Source organism: Lutjanus erythropterus, chromosome 23 (genome assembly GCF_056507025.1).
Source record: "Lutjanus erythropterus isolate fLutEry1 chromosome 23, fLutEry1.hap2, whole genome shotgun sequence".
In the NCBI taxonomy this organism is placed as follows: Eukaryota; Metazoa; Chordata; class Actinopteri; order Lutjaniformes; family Lutjanidae; genus Lutjanus; species Lutjanus erythropterus.
This window is the reverse complement of record NC_139339.1, coordinates 577,362-598,724: the sequence shown is the minus strand read 5'-3', so window position 1 is coordinate 598,724 and position 21,363 is coordinate 577,362. Positions and strand designations below refer to the sequence as shown.

General features: G+C 36.1%; 2 protein-coding genes across 2 annotated transcripts; both read left to right on the top strand.

The window, feature by feature from the left end:
- The first annotated feature begins 4,113 nt into the window (after window positions 1–4,113).
- Window positions 4,114–8,152, top strand: LOC146305102 (C-type natriuretic peptide 2-like). The gene is made up of 3 exons (XM_084712142.1): window positions 4,114–4,318; window positions 5,970–6,071; window positions 6,514–8,152. Exons 2-3 carry the CDS (start codon window positions 5,970–5,972, stop codon window positions 6,871–6,873), a joined length of 462 nt encoding a protein of 153 aa, XP_084568268.1. The 5' UTR covers window positions 4,114–4,318; the 3' UTR covers window positions 6,874–8,152.
- A 366-nt stretch (window positions 8,153–8,518) lies between these two features.
- LOC146305101 (stress-associated endoplasmic reticulum protein 1) lies at window positions 8,519–16,861 on the top strand. Its single transcript, XM_084712177.1, has 3 exons — window positions 8,519–8,814; window positions 10,284–10,359; window positions 15,373–16,861. Exons 1-3 carry the CDS (start codon window positions 8,731–8,733, stop codon window positions 15,411–15,413), a joined length of 201 nt encoding a protein of 66 aa, XP_084568303.1. The 5' UTR covers window positions 8,519–8,730; the 3' UTR covers window positions 15,414–16,861.
- Window positions 16,862–21,363: the final 4,502 nt, after the last annotated feature.

The window sequence follows — 21,363 nt, the reverse complement described above, 5'->3', positions numbered from 1 at the left end:
TAAAGTTTCCATAAAGTCAAAATCCATACTATATGTCTTCTGCTATATATGATTTAAATGAAAGTATTTGGCCAACAATTATTTTAAAATCTGAGTTTGTTATTTCCTGGAAAATGAAAACTGTTTTTTACTGTTTTGGTCAGTAAAAGCTCTTTTTCACTTAATTTACTATTTTCTGAAATGTCTTAAAACACACACACACAAAATAATAAATGTTCAGAGTCTCCAAATGCACAACAAAATATAAAAACATATATATTCAAACTAGATGTTCATCTACTTTTAGTTTGTGTGAAGAGAAAGACTTTGGTGAAGCAGTGATATATAAAACAGATTTCTCACACTCAACTGCAGTCCATTATTCATGTCCACACACACACGCACACACACACACACACACACACACACACACACACACACACACACACACACGCTCGTGTGACGTCAATGCTGATTGGTCGAAGCAGTTTGGAGTGAAGCCGCCTGTTGCCGGGTGACGACCAGCAGGCGCGTGAGAAGTTTTACTGCAGCAGTGAGGAGATGTTTCTGCTCTCATCAGAACGTGGATCAATCCTTTGATGCACCGTCTGTTTGTTTGATCAAAACCTATAAAACTTCATATAAAATACATTTGTGAGACGTTTGTAAAGATTCGCCTCCTCAGTTGGAACCAACGGGCCAAAAACAGGAAGTCAGACGGTACAGAGAGACGCACTCACATGCTGACAGTCACGATTAATCACATTGATCACTGGTGTTATAATCACACTTTTACTTCATCCTGTTTGCTCCACATGACCCAGAGTGCACTGGGGCACAGCCTCTGATGTCATAACGTGACGCTTGTTGACTTCAACCCGACGTTTACCTGCAAGAGCAGGAAGTGGAGCTACACCTCAGATAACTACCAAAATAAGAGCAGAGAATCAGGCTGTAATGTGCTCACATAAACAAACAGCTGTCTGTCAACTGATCCTAAAGACTACAGTACCCATGAGCCTCAGCAGCCACTGCTCTGGAAACACTTATATCCAGAGTTGTATTATAACCAGAACAAAACACTGAACACAGCTGCTGAACAATCCAAGATCCTCAACATCCTCAACATCCTAAACCCTGTAGACGAATCAGATTTGTCTTTTTACAGTTCAGTGTCCATGAAACTCTGTGATCCTGAGTTTGTTTCACCACTGAGACTCACGTTCTAACATCTTTCTTCACGGAACTGTTCTGGTTTAGGATGTGTGTGTGTGTGTGTGTGTGGGGCAAGAATGCTGGTGTCAATGAATGTGCGTCAACAACACACACACACACACACACACACACACACAGAAGGATAATAACCTGTGTTTTTGTGATCAGCGACCTCATTCTCTCTAATGAGGTGATTGATGAGCTATTCTTCCTCTGTGTGTTTGTGTGTGTGTGTGTGTGTGTGTGTGTGTGTGTGTTTTATATGCGTGGTTGATGACGTCAGAGGCTGAATGGGGGGCGAGGAACCGTCTGACTGGGACAAAGACGACAGGGGGTCATTAAAAACACACACACACACACACACCTATCCTTCAGACGATGTGAACCTTTGTAGCCCCGCCCTGTTCCACAGGAAATAGTTGGTAACGACGATCTGGTCGCTGCGGTGACAGTTTACGAGGGGGCGGGATGACCGAGGTCAGGGGTCATGAAGGTCTGAGAGAGAGAGAGAGCGAGAGAGAGAGAGCGAGAGAGAGAGGGAGAGAGAGAGAGAGAGAGAGAGAGAGAGCGAGAGAGAGAGAGCGAGAGAGAGAGAGAGAGAGAGAGAGAGAGAGAGAGAGAGAGAGGCTTCCTGTTGGTGTCAGATTACAGAAACACCTGAAGCTTCAAACTGAAGCTGTAAAATATTTCCCTGAGCTTCAGAAGATAATTCATAAAACATATTCACAGCAGTTTCTGTCAGAATACAGCACATGGGCCTAACGGTTACCATGGTTACACTCAGCAGTCTTTAATTTTCCCAGACAACAGTCAGTTAGTCAGTTTGGTTTAGCTAACAGATTTAGTTAGCCTGTGTTAGCTAGCTTCTTGAAAACTGAAGAGAGGCAAAAAGAAGAGAACGTTCTCCTCAAAGAACACAGAAAGAACAAGAACATCATCCAAAGTAAATTTAACTCTGCAGGAGACGTGGTGAGACAATGTGACTGTGACAGCAAGAACAAAAACGAATAATATTAATTATTATTAACGATATATGAGACAGAGATGTGTCCACGTTGGCTAACGAGCTAACGAGTTTCTGATGCTAACATGAAACACGTCGTGATGTTCAGTGTTTTCTCCGTCCTGAACGATGTGTCTCAGTGTCTCATGTTCCACACATTATTCAGATTGAAAGAACCATCATGGTTCTCTGAAAACTCACCACAGAAGAGAATAATGAAGGAGTTCAGTGCAGATACTTAAAGATTTAAAGGTTTTTCTTTAAATCACCTGAAAGAAATCTGACGACTGTGATGATCAGAAACCACAGACTGAAAACATCCTGAATAAATAAATCACAGAAATACTTCAGACAACTTAAAATATCAAGACGACACACTGCAACATCTTTCAGTTTGGATCACAACTCAAACTCTTTAAGTTCTGAGATAAACTTTAAAAACTGTGCTGACCAATAATCTTTGGTTGAGATCATTTGGTTTTCTTGTTTAGATAAACCAAATGATGAGAGCAGTGATGATGATGATGATGATGATGATGATGATGATGATGATGATGATGATGATGATGATGACAGCAGCCTTCATCAGGTTAGAAAACATGATCATTATTTATTTAGCAGCTGCTCTTCAGTTTTAAATCAGTTTTCTGTTTTATTTTAGTGTCAGTTTGAGAAAACAAACCAACCCAAACTCAGAGGACGACATTAAATCAACGAACACAGGAGGACAACATCTTCATCATCTTCATCACCTTCATCATCTTCATCATCTTCATCATCTTCATCATTTTCATCACCTTCATCATCTACACCAGTGAACTGACGGCAGCATCAGAACAGGCTGCAGCGCCGTGCGTCACGTCAGCAGACACAGAGGTCACATGATCGTCTGGAGGAGAAACAGCATCATCTTCATCCTGAACGTAGAGAAACCTGCACCTGAACCTGAACATCAGCAGGACCGTAACAAAAAGACGAGAGACGAGAGACGAACATCGAGACACATCGACTCAAATCCAGCTCAGGACATCAGAGCGTGAACCAGCAGGAGAGCGACCTGCACTTTTTCTGTACGGAGACACCAGAGACAAACATTAAAGACACACTCTGAAAACAAGGCTGATGAAAGAAAACGTCTTGCAATTTTCTGCAGAGAAATGCAAAAAATCAGAGCTGTAAATCAGGAAGTAACTAAGTACAAATACTCTGTTACTGTTTCTCAGGTATCTGTACTTTATTTTCTTTTTTTTTCAGACTCTTTAGTTTTGATGCATCTGAGGAGAATAATTCATTATTTTATTTTCATCATTTCACGACGCCTTCAAACATCAAGACGGAAGAAAATATTTCTTCTTCTTTCACACACTGATGTAACGATGAGAAAAAGACAAAAACAAAATGTCCTTCTGTCTGATGACTTTTTATTTGATACTTTTTACATTTCAGAGCCTGAACTTTAACACTTTTACTGCAGTAAACAAGTTGAATCAGTACTTTTATTTTTACTTGAGTATCAGTACTTGTACTGCAGTACAGACAGAGAGGACGTCTGTCTCCTCTGACAGGAGTGTTTGTCTCCTCAGATCTCTTGTTCCGTCTCAGGACTTTTTAACCCTTCAGGGATTAAAAAGTGATTTTTTATCTGTGAATAAACTTTTTCTCAGGTGATTGTTTTTTCATTAACCTTCACGTCTGATTGGTTGATATTTTTGTCTCTTTTTTCCTTCATGTTTCAGTGTTTTCACACACACTCTTCTATCTTTGTCTCGTCCTTTCACCGCGTGTGTGTGTGTGTGTGTGTGTGTGTGTGTATGTGTGTGTGAGACCCGTCGTCGGGGGTAACAGCAGTAAGAATGTGTGACATCACAGCTCTGAGTCGTATTTAAGTGTGCGTCTGTCGTCTGTGTGTAGACCCGTCCTGACCCTGAGACAGGACAGACACCAGAACCTGAACTCAAGAAAACATGAGACCGTTTTAGTCTTTTACGACGTCGTCTCAGACCAATAATCAGTTTTGATTGATTTTTAAATTACTGATCGACGACCAGCAGAATCTTCTTGTTGGAACTTTTGTTAAATTTGGATTTTAGTTGGAATATTTCTCTTCATTCTTCTGTGTCAGTAAGTTCTGCTGCTTTCATATTTCATATATTTGTAATATTCATTAACTGATTAAAGTTGTGGTTCAGGGCGAGAAAGTTTTTGAATTAGTGATTTAATCCAATCAAATCTAATAAAACTGATTAAATAAAATGTAATCAAATCAAAGTTATGTTTATTTATCATCTGTGATGAAGTGAAGGTTCATGTTGTGAAAGTTAAAGTGTGTTTTTATTATAAACTGAGGGGCGGGGACCCTCTGAAGGGCCACCAGATAAATCTGAGGGGTCTTTTAGGACGATGGAGAAGAAAAACTTCTGATCCTCAGGTTTTAAAATTTTCTAGAGTTTCTCTCAGAACATGACAGACGCTGCTTTTATACAGGAAGTCAGTGGACAGAAATATAATGGGTGATTTTTAAAAAAAATGCTGTTAAAGACAGTGAGCACAGACACAGGGGCGGAGCCAGCTGCTGCAGCTCTGTGAAGTGAACATATTAAAGTCATCAGATCAGATGAGACAGATGTTTGCAGCTGCAGATGAAACCAGTGAACAGAGTGAGAGAGGAACAATTAAAGTTACAACAAAACACTGGACTTCATTCACAAACACACAAATCTGTGATTCTTCAATGTTTTCTTACCTGAATTTGTTTGTATTCTGTGAACATGAACTCTGACTGAAACTCTGTGTCCTGCTCTGATAATCTGACTGAACTTAATCAATCAATCAATCAATCAATATGATGAATTGGACTTTTCACACTTCAGCCTCATAATTAAATCTGCTCTCACTGATCAGATTTATTTTTATGTTGTATTCTAGAAGAAAGTGAAAGTTTATCTTAAAGTATTTAACATAAATCATATTTAGTTTGTGTGTTTCTGTGAGATATTTATGAGTCAGTGTTTTACTGACAGCAGCTTTTATGATGAAACATCCTGAAGGACAAACGGTTCAATTTCTGTTCAGTGTTTCGGCTGAAAAAATATTAAAACCTGCTGTCAGTGTCAGTAAATATTGTGATTATATCAACTGTTCTCATTTTAATAAAGATTCATTATTATTAGAATAATAAACATTAAGCTTAGCTTCATCAGGACTGAGGACGTGTCCACCTCCATCTACTGTAGTGGATCGTCTCCTTCTCCTGTCTCATGAGGACAAACATGAAGACATTAATATGTCTCTTCTTTCACTTCCATCAACTAAACTACTTCACACTGTGTTAGCTTCAGTGCTACGCTAACAGCAACAAACACACCAACACACACAAACACACACCAACACACACCAACACACACCGACACACACAAACACACACAAACACACAAACACACACCGACACACACAAACACACATCAACACACACCGACACACACAAACACACCGACACAGACGAGGAGCTGCAGATTATTTGCTGAGTTGACTTCACCTTGTAGACGTTGTTTTCTCACCTGATGATGAAGAGTTAACTGATATGTTTTATTCTTTATTTTGTTTTCTTGTTTCTATAAAAGAGTCTTTTCTCCTCCGACCAGCAGGAGGAGCTGCAGTCTGACAGCAGCACCATCCAGCCAATCACAATACAGGATAATCTGTTGCCATGGTGATGTGTTGTTTATTGACTCTAATTTTCTGTTTATTTGTTTTTTTCCCCCTTCAAACAAAGATGGCTGCTTCATCTTCCTCCTCGTCTTTCGTTCCGCTCCTCCTCCTCTTCCTCACCATCGCCGTGGAGTCGAGACCTTCACCTCGCCGAGACGATGCACAGGTCGATGGAGACCATCGCCATTTGTTTTTTCTTCACCATTTTCATCATCTTCATCATCATCTTCATCAGCACCTTCTTCACCTCCAGCCTCCTCCTGATCTGCCTCAGTTCTCATCATCATCTTCATCTTTTCTCCTCATCTTCATCCTCCCTCCATTACTGTCATAGTCTTCATCATCTTCATGAAATCAGGTTAAAAAGTGAACGTTATCGCTGTCAGGAACATGAATCCTGAAATGTTCAGTCCTCCAGAGTTTTATGTCAGAAATATAAAGTTTATGTTGTTTCTGAACTTTAATGTTTGACACACAGACGAGTATTTTGTTGATAAATAATCAGAAACTGAAACTTTTCTTTGTAAATAACAATAAAATGATGGATTATTTAAATTATCAGACAAATAAATGATCAGTTTTACATCTGAAACCTTCTGTCCCTGCAGGTCTTACACTCTCTGTTCGGCTCCCGTCTCTCCTCTCTCATCTTGGCTCCTCCCACATCTGGTGACATCACAGAGGGCTCAGCTGGACGCCCCAACCCTTCCTCCTCCTCCTCTTCCTCCTCCTCCTCCTCCTCCTCCTCCTCCTCCTCCTCGTCTCTCTCCGGGGGATTGGCTGCAAGCCGTGGTGCTGCTGCGAGGGGATTGGCCAGCAGGCAGGAGGCGGTCCCACGGTTCTTCCTCGACTTCCTCCAGCGTCAGTCCAAGATGAGGAGGCGGAGCCGCAAGTCGATGGTGGGAGGAAGAGGATGCTTCGGGATGAAGATGGACCGCATCGGCTCCATCAGCGGGCTGGGCTGTTAGAGACTCAGCAGACGTTACCGTGGTGACACCGTCCTTCAGACTATGATGACAGACTTTTTGGAACGTTGTGATGTCACAGCAGGTGACCCCGAGCTGACCCTGCATGACCTCTGACCTCCGCCAGTCAGAGACTCCATGTTGGAACATTACAGGTGTTAGAATGACGAAGACACAGGTAGACATGTCCTACTGATGACCTCTGACCCCCGGCTACAACACAGCCAGCAGACCACTGTGTGTGTGTGTGTGTGTGTGTGTGTGTGTGTGTGTGTGTGTGCGTGCGTGTGTGTGTGTGAGACGACCATGTGTTAAACATGCAGACGTGTGTGTGTGTGTGTGTGTGTGAACAATAAAATCAGAGAGAAACTCAACTTGTCTCAAGTTGCTTTATTTTCTCATGAATCCACATTTTTCATATTAAAACTGAAAGAACAGAGTTGGACAGACGTCCACAGGCTCCGTACACGAGAGCAGGAAATAAAAAGACACTAAAGTAAAAGTAAAAAGTCGTCCTCTGGAGGACATTTCTACTGACTGTCTCTGTGCAAAGACAACTGAACCTCAGCTTCTCTCCCCCAGAGTCTCCGTCTCTGTCTGTCTTACATTCATACATATTTTATCGTTGTTTTTGTCTTGTTATGTCTTCTACATCATTTTCATCTATATTCCTTGTGTTGTTTTTTTCATATTGTTATTTCTTGGGTGTTCGTGCAAATGTGATTTTTTTATTTGACTTTTATTTGCAAGATACAAATAAATATATGCATAAATAAGATCAAATATGATGCAGAAGTCCAATAAACCGTTCGTGGAGCCTGATCAGAGCACTGTCACTGCAGAGGCACACAAACTTTTTACAAACTGAAAGTTAAACTTTATTATTTATCAACCAGGCTCCTATATTTCCATGTTTGTGTGTCACATTCACACTGTGGTTATTTTCCTCAAACATCACACTCAGGGCAGGAAGTTGTTGTGTTCAAGGTGAACAAACTTAGAGAATCTGACAAACTGTGATTCATCAGAAACTGAAAAGACATGGACAGTGAAAATCTGGAGGGACAAAATGAAAATACTTAAAATGATTATTTTACATGTTGTAATGTGTATTCATATTTTTATACACGTACTATCAATGTACCAGCGACTACAAATGAAAATTAGCCTGTATGACTAAATCAGACACATTTACTTGACTGAACTTCAGTGATCATGTTAATTAATGTGCATTGATCCTTCTTAAATAAAATAAACAGAAACATTAATGTTTCTCCACATTTATTTATTATTTTATTTGTTTCTCACTATGTTTTCACATTTTTAATCTACTCATTTATTATTGTGTGATTGATTGCTCTTATATTTTCACATTATTCTTTTACAGAAGAGTTATTTTAGCTCTCCTATGACTCCACACATCTGGTCACTGTAGTCATGAATCTAAATTTTTTTCCCCAAAAAATTCCACCTTTTTTCACTTTTAACAGAAGTTTGAAAATAGTCGTAAGGAACTGATGCTTTTCGACAGTGATATTATATTTTGGTTGAATTTGAGCGTTATATCCGTGGTAGCATTACTCTCATTAAGCTAGCTGTTCTTCCCGCCACTAGAGGACAGTAGGGAGACATTTTGAATCTGTCCCCTGTCACGTGACCAGGTCACTCGCTTCAGCGTTAGCTCGTTGGGCTAGCAGCTAGCTCACAGTTAGCATTTCATTCCAACAACACGGAAACAGAGACTCTCCTCCAGCGGGACGTTTTGCCTGGTACCGTCTCCTCCTCCTCCTCCTCCTCCCGGTGTCTCCCGGCTCTCCGTCCTCCCGGTACAGACACAGACCCGCCCGTTAGAGCTGAAACATGTCGGCGGTGCAGCGGATGAAGGTGGCGAACGAGCGGCACAGCAAGACCATCACGCAGCGGGGACACGTCCAGAAGACATCGGTACTGACAGCCAGGCTAACGGCTAACGGCTAACACTCAGTGGCTGAATGTAGCCTCAGCTGCTGTGATATCACACACACGTGTTGTTTAAAATACTAAACATCTCTGCTGTAGTTTGGTGTGTTTGATTAAAATGTGAATAAGTCGAGGAAGCAGCGACGCTGTTTTCTCTCAGCGCTGACAGAGCTAACGTTAGCATTAGCATTAGCAGCCTAACAAATGAGCCGTTTCCTCACATCACAGTCTGAAATTATGAAGTCGGCACCGTGTTTTATTATGATTGCTGATCACAGGTGGACGCCAAAAAATCGATTTTGTCTTGTGGCGTTTACTGACCGGTTAACACACGCATGTGCATTAAAATGACCCAAACCCCTTTCAGGAATCCTCCACGTTTATATGATTCCGCGTGTCCACAGAGATTTACACCATCAATCTTTAATACAACACCTTTAAGTGACTGCCTCACACACAGTCTTTAATTCGGCAGACACTCAGTGTCCCGGTCGTCATTTGTTTGGCGACATTTCTAACTTTTATAACCCGCTCTGTCTCATCCTGTCCGGTGTAAACACTGCAGTGGGCGGAGGCGCCGCTGACAGCGAACAAATCAGATCCAAACGGTTTGTGTGTTTGAATAAGTCGTGATTTGATCATTATACACAGGACGAATTTAAAAAGAGCTTCAGTTGGTCTGTTTAAACATCACGTCTTATAGTTTGTGTTACATTTGCGTTTGCAAACACAGAGTGCAGCATTAAATATATAGATTTGTGAATGGAGTTTGTGATTCGTACAGCGCTGCCATCTGTAACGGCAGAGTGAGAGTTCAGAAAGCAGCCTCTGGTCTGACAGGAGTGTTTTTAATAAGTCAACATGATCATGTCAGAGTCAGTCTGGGAACCATCACATGACTTTAACTCTTTAATGCACGAGCTGTACAAACTTTCTAACGGTCAACATGAGTCAATATTCATGTTATTTCATGTTAGGCTGCGTGTTTCTTTGCTTTGTTTTTTGACCTACATTGACTACGTTCTATAATACTGTATTTTATACCACTTATTTTCATTTTCCTGTCTTACAATCATAAACAGGTTGTAGGTGTTTTCTGTCACGTTGTGGTGAGTTTGTCATCGTGCTGCTAACAGAGTGACACTGAGCTGCTGATGAACAGCAGCAGGGTGTCAGTGAACGCCTCACTGTGGTGCAGCTCTGTGTTTGATCACGTTACTGTCCTGGTCACCACAGGGTTAAAACTGTTTACTGTCACTGCTGTGTTTGTTTAATCTCACATATCACTTTACATATCTTTGAATATTTCCAGGACAGACGTGTTTATTAGTCACAAAGAGTCTTCATTTACCCAGAATGCTCAGTGTTGTGTTTGTGCTGCAGGTCTGTAACAATAAATACATGATAATGTGTTTAATTAGGACTGCAACTGTGTGTGTGTGTGTGTGTTTCAGCGGCCAGTAAACGAGGAGAAGTCTCCAGTGGGTCCGTGGCTGCTCGCTCTGTTTGTCTTCGTGGTTTGTGGATCAGGTGAGTGTGACCTGAAACGTGATTGGATGAAGTTTATTAGACTAACATGTCATTAAAGGAGAAATCTGTAATATATTTACTAGGGATGCACGATATATCGGCATTAATATTGGTATCAACCAATGTTTGTCATTTTTTAACATATCGGCATCCATCCGATGAGTAAATCTGGGCCGATATTATCAACCAGTGTTTATATCTGCATGTATGTATGTATGTATGTATGGTCATATGTATGTATGGTCATATGTATGTATGTATGTATGTATGGTCGTATGTATGTATGTATGTTCAAATGTATGTATGTATGTTCATATGTATGTATGGTCATGTATATGTATGTTCATATGTATGTATGCATGATCATATGTATGGTCATATGTATGTATGTATGTATGTTCATATGTATGTATGTATGTATGTATGGTCGTATGTATGTATGGTCATATGTATGCATGGTCATATGTATGTATGTATGTATGTATGTTCATATGTATGTATGTATGTTCATATGTATGTATGTATGGTCATATGTATGCATGGTCATATGTATGTATGCATGGTCATATGTATGTATGCATGGTCATATGTATGTATGTATGGTCATATGTATGTATGTATGGTCATATGTATGTATGTATGGTCATATGTATGCATAGTCATATGTATGTATGCATGGTCATATGTATGTATGCATGGTCATATGTATGTATGTATGGTCATATGTATGTATGTTCATATGTATGTATGGTCATATGTATGTATGTATGTATGTTCATATGTATGTATGGTCATATGTATGTATGTATGGTCGTACGTATGTATGTTCATATGTATGTATGTATGTATGTATGTTCATATGTATGTATGTATGTATGTATGGTCATATGTATGTATGGTCATATGTATGTATGTATGGTCGTATGTATGTATGTATGTATGTATGTATTTATTTATGGTCATAAATATGTATGTTCATATGTATGTATGTATGGTCATATGTATGGTCATATGTATGTATGTATGTTCATATGTATGTATGGTCATATGTATGTATGTTCATATGTATGTATGGTCATATGTATGTATGTTCATATGTATGTATGGTCATATATATGTATGTTCATATGTATGTATGCATGATCATATGTATGGTCATATGTATGTATGTATGTATGTATGTATGTATGTATGTATGTTCATATGTATGCATGTATGTATGGATGGATGTTCATATGTATGTATGTATGGTCATATGTATGTATGTATGTATGTAAGTTCATATGTATGTATGGTCATATGTATGTATGTATGTTAATATGTATGTATGTATGTATGTTCATATGTATGTATGTATGTTCATATGTATGTATGTATGGTCATATGTATGTATGTATGTATGTATGGTCATATGTATGTATGTATGTTCATATGTATGTATGCATGGTCATATGTATGTATGTATGGTCATATGTATGTATGTTCATATGTATGTATGGTCATATGTATGTATGTTCATATGTATGTATGGTCATATATATGTATGTTCATATGTATGTATGCATGATCATATGTATGGTCATATGTATGTATGTATGTATGTATGTATGTATGTATGTATGTATGTTCATATGTATGTATGTATGGTCGTATGTATGTATGTTCATATGTATGTATGTATGGTCATATGTATGCATGGTCATATGTATGTATGTATGTATGTTCATATGTATGTATGTATGGTCATATGTATGTATTTATGTATGTATGTTCATATGTATGTATGTTCATATGTATGCATGGTCATATGTATGTATGCATGGTCATATGTATGTATGTATGGTCATATGTATGTATGTATGTTCATATGTATGTATGGTCATATGTATGTATGCATGGTCATATGTATGTATGTATGGTCATATGTATGTATGTATGGTCATGTATGTATGGTCATATGTATGTATGCATGGTCATATGTATGTATGTATGGTCATATGTATGTATATATGGTCATATGTATGTATGTTCATATGTATGTATGCATGGTCATATGTATGTATGTATGGTCATATGTATGTATGTATGGTCATGTATGTATGGTCATATGTATGTATGCATGGTCATATGTATGTATGTATGTATGGTCATATTTATGTATGTATGGTCATATATATGTATTTTCATATGTATGTATGTATGGTCGTATGTATGTATGTATGTTCATATGTATGTATGTATGGTCATATGTATGCATGGTCATATGTATGTATGTATGTATGTATGTTCATATGTATGTATGGTCATATGTATGTACGCATGGTCATATGTATGTATGTATGGTCATATGTATGCATGTATGGTCATATGTATGTATGTTCATATATATGTATGCATGGTCCTATGTATGTATGTATGGTCATAGATATGTATGTTCATATGTATGTATGCATGGTCATATGTATGTATGTATGTATGTATGTTCATATGTATGTATGTATGTATGTATGTTCATATGTATGTATGTATGTATGGTCATATGTATGTACGTATGTATGTTCATATGTATGTATGTATGTATGTATGTTCATATGTATGTATGTATGTATGGTCATATGTATGTACGTATGTATGTTCATATGTATGTATGGTCATATGTATGTATGTATGTATGTATGTAAGTTCATATGTATGTATGGTCATATGTATGTATGTATGTTCATATGTATGTATGTATGTATGTTCATATGTATGTATGTATGTTCATATGTATGTATGTATGGTCATATGTATGTATGTATGTATGTATGGTCATATGTATGTATGTATGTTCATATGTATGTATGGTCATATGTATGTATGTTCATATGTATGTATGGTCATATGTATGTATGTATGTTCATATGTATGTATGTATGGTCATATGTATGTATGTATGTATGTATGGTCATATGTATGTATGTATGGTCATATGTATGTATGTATGTATGTATGTATGGTCATATGTATGTATGTATGTTCATATGTATGTATGTATGTATGGTCATATGTATGTATGTATGTATGTATGTTCATATGTATGTATGTATGTTCATATGTATGTATGTTCATATGTATGTATGTATGGTCATATGTATGTATGTATGTTCATATGTATGTATGTTCATATGTATGTATGGTCATATGTATGTATGTTCATATGTATGTATGTTCATATGTATGTATGCATGATCATATGTATGGTCATATGTATGTATGTATGTATGTATGTATGTTCATATGTATGGTCGTATGTATGTATGTTCATATGTATGTATGTATGTTCATATGTATGCATGGTCATATGTATGTATGTATGTATGTTCATATGTATGTATGTATGGTCGTATGTATGTATTTATGTATGTATGTATGTTCATATGTATGTATGTTCATATGTATGCATGGTCATATGTATGTATGCATGGTCATATGTATGTATATATGGTCATATGTATGTATGTATGTATGGTCATATGTATGTATGTATGGTCATGTATGTATGGTCATATGTATGTATGCATGGTCATATGTATGTATGTATGTATGGTCATATGTATGTATGTATGGTCATATGTATGTATGTATGTATGGTCATGTATGTATGGTCATATGTATGTATGCATGGTCATATGTATGTATGTATGTATGGTCATATTTATGTATGTATGGTCATATATATGTATTTTCATATGTATGTATGTATGGTCGTATGTATGTATGTATGTTCATATGTATGTATGGTCATATGTATGCATGGTCATATGTATGTATGTATGTATGTATGTATGTATGTTCATATGTATGTATGGTCATATGTATGTATGGTCATATGTATGTACGCATGGTCATATGTATGTATGTATGGTCATATGTATGTATGTATGGTCATATGTATGTATGTTCATATAAATGTATGCATGGTCATATGTATGTATGTATGGTCATATATATGTATGTTCATATGTATGTATGCGTGGTCATATGTATGTATGTATGTATGTTCATATGTATGTTCATATGTATGTATGTATGTATGTATATATGTATGTATGTATGGTCATATGTATGTATGTTCATATGTATGTATGTATGTATGGTCATATGTATGTATGTTCATATGTATGTATGTATGTATGGTCATATGTATAACAGCAATATTAATATTGGATATCGATATCGGTCAGAATGTTCAGATCGGTGCATCCTTAATATTTACTGTAATACATCATTAATTAACCAGAGTCGACAAAATGTTCCATGTTTTCATTTCACAGCGTCGTCGTAGTGAGCAGACGTTTTATTTTTTAAAGTGTCTCAGAGTCTCTTCATGTTCATCAAAATACACATTTTTAATCCAGAATTCTTATTGATCTTTGATTTAGAAGAACTACAGAGTCGACATGTTTTGATTGAGACACATCTGATAGAAATATTATTGAATAAATTTATTAGAGTTTGATCAGTATTCCTGCCTTTTTTAAACCAGGAAATGAGACAGGGGTCCTCAGGGTACAACTGACCCTTTATATGCCTGATTAAATCATCTGGGACACAACTTTAACTTTAAAGGACCAACATTTACATTAAAAATATATTTTAAAACAAAGATGATTATAATAACACGTTTACACCTCTGTTATCAGCAGGTGTTGTTAGTTTGAGGTTCTGAAGGATTTTAACACATTTTTTAACTTGTTTAAAGTTTTTTTTTGTCAGAGACGAGGCTGTTTTCTGACACAGAGACAGTTTAGAAGTTAAAAAGTAAAAAAAAAAATCCTTTAAATCCTTAAATCATGAATTTTCATCCAGACATTATCAGATTGTTTGTATTAATAATTTTTAAAATGTTTTGATAATCATCCATCAGCTGTTTGTGTCTAAAAATGTCTCAAATTATTTACATCCTCACGTCTGTTCACTTCTAATCAATAATCAATAATCAGTAATCAATTCTTCCTGTGTGTGTTTCAGCCATCTTCCAGATCATCCAGAGCATCAGGCAGGGAATGTGATGACCTTTGACCCCCCTGGAGCCCAGCCTGTCACATGGAGAGGGGAGGGGCCATGTGGACATCATGACCCCGCCCCCACACACACACTCTCACACACACACACACACACACACACACACACACACACACACACACACACACACTTGTTCCTGTGGAGTTTAAATCTGAGCTGGTTTTTCTTCCCACTGTAACTCCTCCCCCTCCACCCCCCCTGTTTTTTTTTTTACTTCCTTCCCTGTTGATGAAGCTGGTTATTGATTGAAGCTGATCAGATATTGGTTATTGATCAAAGCTGATCAGATATATTACGTATTGATTGCTTGTCAGATGAAGTCTTAACTCTTCCTGCTGTCACTCTGACGCAGTCGTCCAGCTGCTTTTTATTCTCTGCTCTGAAATGTTCGTCTCTGTGTCGCCGCCGTTTGGCTGAAGCTGATTGGTTGTTGAGATTCTTTGATTTAAAGGAACAAACCGCTCAATTTTACCTGCAGATCAATTACAGTTTGTGGCTTGAGACGCCCCGTTTGACAACTTTTACTAGGAACTTCCTGATCGACGTTGAACAGCTGAAACTCAACACTTCCTGTAAATATTTCACATTAAAAGTCTTCCAGCCTGCCTCTTATTGGTAGGCTTTTAATGTGAAATATTTGTAGGAAGTGTTGACAGCAGCTCAACATTGATCAGGAAAAACAGAAAAACTGGAACACGCATCAGTCAGTTTATATCTACCAGTGTCAACACTTCCTGTAAACATTTCACAGTAAAAGTCTACCAATAAGAGGCAGACTTTTAATGTGAAAAGTTACTGGTGTTTGTGTGTTTGCTGTAAAAACAGGCAGCTATGGACGGACTCATTGCAGACACTGATTGGTGTTTACAGCAGCCAATAGCGCTGAATGTGTGTTACAGGAAGTGAAGTGATGTATCAAAATAAAAGTCTCAACATGAAGTAGATGTAAATGAAGTTGCTTTAGTTTTGTCTTTTGATTTAAAGTGTCAGTTTTCTTTGTGTTGCTCGATGTTTCATCATTCAGGACAAACGTCTGCAGTGATTCAAGGATGAAAATCTAACACTTTAAAAACAGAACCTTAAAAATCAGCTGTGAAACGTGAACTTTGTTCTGTCTGATGGAACAGATGGAAAGTTCTAAAAGCAGCAGGTTGGTTCCTTTAAATCAAAATATTTTCTCCAGTTTTCTTTTTGTCATGAAGGATGAAGCTGTGAAGTCCAGAGCGACAGAGAAGCTTCATCATCGTCATCGTCGGCTCTTCAGTCAGACTCTGCAGACTCTGGACCAGCGTTTCCACTGGACTGTGTGTGACGCTGTGGTTTCTGAAGCAGGTGTTGGTTTAGTTTTTGGAAAGGTGAAGCAGTCAGAGAGGCTTCCTGCTGGACGACGTGCTCCGCTTTTATACAAAATAAACCACAGATATTTTTCTCTACACGCCTCTGATCTCTGTGTGCTTCATTCATTTCACTGTTTCTGCAGGAAAAACTCACAGTGTTCATTTATTCATGTTGATTTATAAAATCCACGTCGTCCTTGAAGTGTAACTTTTTCTACCTGGACTCAGTGTGAAGCTTTAAAAAGTTGTTTTCTGTTTTTAAATACATTCAAATATATTCATTCATTTATTCCTTTACTTATTTGAACACATCCAGTCACTCAGTTTAACAGTGTATCCTGATACAGTTATTGATTACCTGTTAACAAGTCATGTAATCCAAGTATCACAACATTTAAATCATTTAACTTGATTACTTTGTTTTATGGTGAAATTATTTAATGTGTTTTTAGGGCTGCAGTGATTATTTTCATCATTGATTGATCGTTGATTATTTTCTCAATCAATTGATCAGTTGTTTGGTCCATAAAATGTCAGGAAATATTGAAAAATGTTGATCAGAGTCCAAGATGACGTCCTCAAATGTCTCGTTTTGTCCTCAAAGATCATCAGTTTCCTGTCAGAGGAAAGAAACCAGAAAATATTCACATTTAAGAAACTGAAATCAGAGAATTTAGACTTTTTTAAAATTCAAAAATGATTTAAACTTATTCATCAATTATTAAAATAGATGCAGATTAATTTAATAGTTGATTAATAATAAATTAATGGTTGCAGCTGTTCCTTCCTTTGTTATAGTTGATTTATTGATTGATTGATTTAAAGACAAAAAATATTGATCTTTCCACTCAGTGACTCATTTTGTCTCTAGAGGCCATGACAATAATGCAGCAGCTGTGTGTGTGTGTGTGTGTGTGTGTGTGTGGCAGGATGTTGTTATTTTAAAACTATAATCCCACTAATGATCCACATTTTTACTAAATCTATCTGTAATCTGATTACATATTTTTATCTGTAGCTTGTAATGAAACACATGATGCTCATCATGAAACCGATTATAATTCAGTTTATTATGATGCTGTCAGTGAGCTGATCTATAATCTATAACTGTTGTTTTATAAAGAAAACACCAACATACAGTTTGAAAAATATCTGAGTTAAAGGTTTTAATAAAATCATTAAAGTGAAGCTGAATGAGACGCTGCTGTTTATTGGATTAAACACGTTTGTTTTATCCATCAGAATAAAGTGTTTTAAAAATCAACACAGTATCATGAAGCATAATGTTACAATATTTTCATTTTTTTCTTAAAGCTTCATCGTTATTTGTTTGGTTTTATGTTATTTGTACTGTCCCTTTATTTGTCATTATTTTCAAGGCAGAAATGGAATAAAGTTTTATAGTTCTGTTGTTGCCTGATTATTGATTATCAGAAACTGATCACTGCAGCCTCACAACTGATTATGGATTATCAGAAACTGATCACTGCAGCTGAACAACTGATTATTGATTATCAGAAACTGATCACTGCAGCTGAACAACTGATTATTGATTATCAGAAACTGATCACAGTAGAACAAAGTGTTGAGAAGCAGCAGAGGAGAGCAGAGTGACAGAGTTTGACATAAGATTAATTCATTCAGTGAATCTTTGATTCTTTAATGGTCTCAGAGGGAGTCAGCAGTTTTTCCCAGCATGCACTGCACTGAAGAACATGTCACACTGTATGGCAGGGAATTACAGCTACATAACAGAGTACATGTGTATTTACATTTACTTTGTTAGGATAGTAGTACTGTACAAAGGTAGTATTTTCTGTATTAAGGTAGTATTTTCTGTATTAAGGTAGTTTTTTCTGTTGACTGTATGATAAACTCATGATGTCTACATGGCCCCTCCCCTCTCCATGTGACAGGCTGGGCTCCAGGGGGGTCAAAGGTCATCACATTCCCTGCCTGATGCTCTGGATGATCTGGAAGATGGCTGAAACACACACAGGAAGAATTGATTACTGATTATTGATTATTGATTATTGATTAGAAGTGAACAGAGTGATCACAGACGTGAGGATGTAAATAATTTGAGACATTTTTAGACACAAACAGCTGATGGATGATTATCAAAACATTTTAAAAATTATTAATACAAACAATCTGATAACAATGTCTGGATGAAAATTCATGATTTAAGGATTTAAAGGATTTTTTTTTACTTTTTAACTTCTAAACTGTCTCTGTGTCAGAAAACAGTCTTGTCTCTGACAAAAACAACTTTAAACAAGTGAAAAATGTGTTAAAATCCTTCAGAACCTCAAACTAACAATACCTGCTGATAGCAGGGGTGTAAACATGTGTTATTATAATCATCTTTGTTTTAAAATATATTTTTAATGTAAATGTTGGTCCTTTAAAGTTAAAGTTGTGTCCCAGATGATTTAATCAGGCATATAAAGGGTCAGCTATACCCTGAGGACCCCTGTCTCATTTCCTGGTTTAAAAAAGGCAGGAATACTGATCAAACACTGGTAAACTTTATAGAAACATACATACATACATAGATACATATGAACATACATACATACATACATATGACCATACATACATACATATGAACATACATACATACATACATACATACATACATACATACATATGACCATACATACATACATATGATCATACATACATACAAATGACCATACATACATACACATGAACATACATACATACAGACATACATACATATGACCATATATACATACATACATACATACATATATACATATGACCATACATACATGCATACATACATACATACATAAATACATACATATGACGATACATACATACATACATACATACATACATACATACATACATACATACATACATATGACCATACATACATGCATACACACATAAATGCATACATACATACATGAATACATACATATGAACATACGTAAATAAGACCATACATACATACATACATACATACATACATACAGATGACCATACATAAATACACATAAAAATAAATGACCATACATACATACATATGAACATACATACATACATACATGCATACATATATATGACCATACATACATACGTACGACCATATATGCATACGACCATACATACATATGAACATACATCCATATGACCATACATACATAAATACATACATGAATACATACATATGACCATACATACATACATACATATATACATACATATGAACATACATACATACATAAATACATACATATGACCATACATACACACATACAGACATACATACATACATACATACAGATGACCATACATAAATACACGTAAAAATATATGACCATACATACATACATATGAACATACATGCATACATACATACATACATACATATGTATGAACATACTTACATATGACAATACATACATTCATACGTATGACCATACATACATACATATGGACATCCATACATATGACCATACATACATAAATACATTCATAAATACATAAATATGACCATACATACATACATACATATATACATTCATATGAACATACATACATACATACATAAATACATACATACATACATACATACATACATACATACATACATACATACATATGAACATACATAAATATGACCAGACATACATACATACATATGAACATACATAAATATGACCTGACATACATACATACATACATACATATATACATTCATATGAACATACATACATACATACATACATAAATACATACATATGACCATACATACATACATACATACATACATACATACATACATACATATATACATACATACATACATACATACATACATATGAACATACATAAATATGACCAGACACACATACATACATACATACATACATATATACATACATACATAAATACATACATATGACCATGCATACACACATACATACATACATACATACATACATACATACATACAGATGACCATACATACATACACGTAAAAATATATGACCATACATACATACATATGAACATGCAAGCACACATACATACATACATGCATATGTATGAACATACTTACATATGACAATACATACATTCATACGTATGACCATACATACATACATATGGACATCCATACATATGACCATACATACATAAATACATACATAAATACATACATATGACCATACATACATACATACCTATATACATTCATATGAACATACATACATACATACATACATAAATACATACATATGACCATACATACATACATACATACATACATACATACATACATATGAACATACATAAATATGACCAGACATACATACATACATATGAACATACATAAATATGACCAGACATACATACATACATACATACATATATACATTCATATGAACATACATACATACATACATAAATACATACATATGACCATACATACATACATACATACATACATACATACATACATACATACATACATACATACATACATATGAACATACATAAATATGACCAGACATACATACATACATACATACATACATACATACATACATACATATATACATAA

Bases quoted from the DNA above. Each gene is read 5' to 3' on its own strand.
- LOC146305102 (XM_084712142.1), top strand. From the start codon at position 5,970: ATGGCTGCTTCATCTTCCTCCTCGTCTTTCGTTCCGCTCCTCCTCCTC. The intron at 6,072-6,513 runs GTCGATGGAGAC...CTGTCCCTGCAG, and splicing joins CTCGCCGAGACGATGCACAG to GTCTTACACTCTCTGTTCGG.
- LOC146305101 (XM_084712177.1), top strand. From the start codon at position 8,731: ATGTCGGCGGTGCAGCGGATGAAGGTGGCGAACGAGCGGCACAGCAAG. The intron at 8,815-10,283 runs GTACTGACAGCC...TGTGTGTTTCAG, and splicing joins GACACGTCCAGAAGACATCG to CGGCCAGTAAACGAGGAGAA. The intron at 10,360-15,372 runs GTGAGTGTGACC...TGTGTGTTTCAG, and splicing joins CTTCGTGGTTTGTGGATCAG to CCATCTTCCAGATCATCCAG.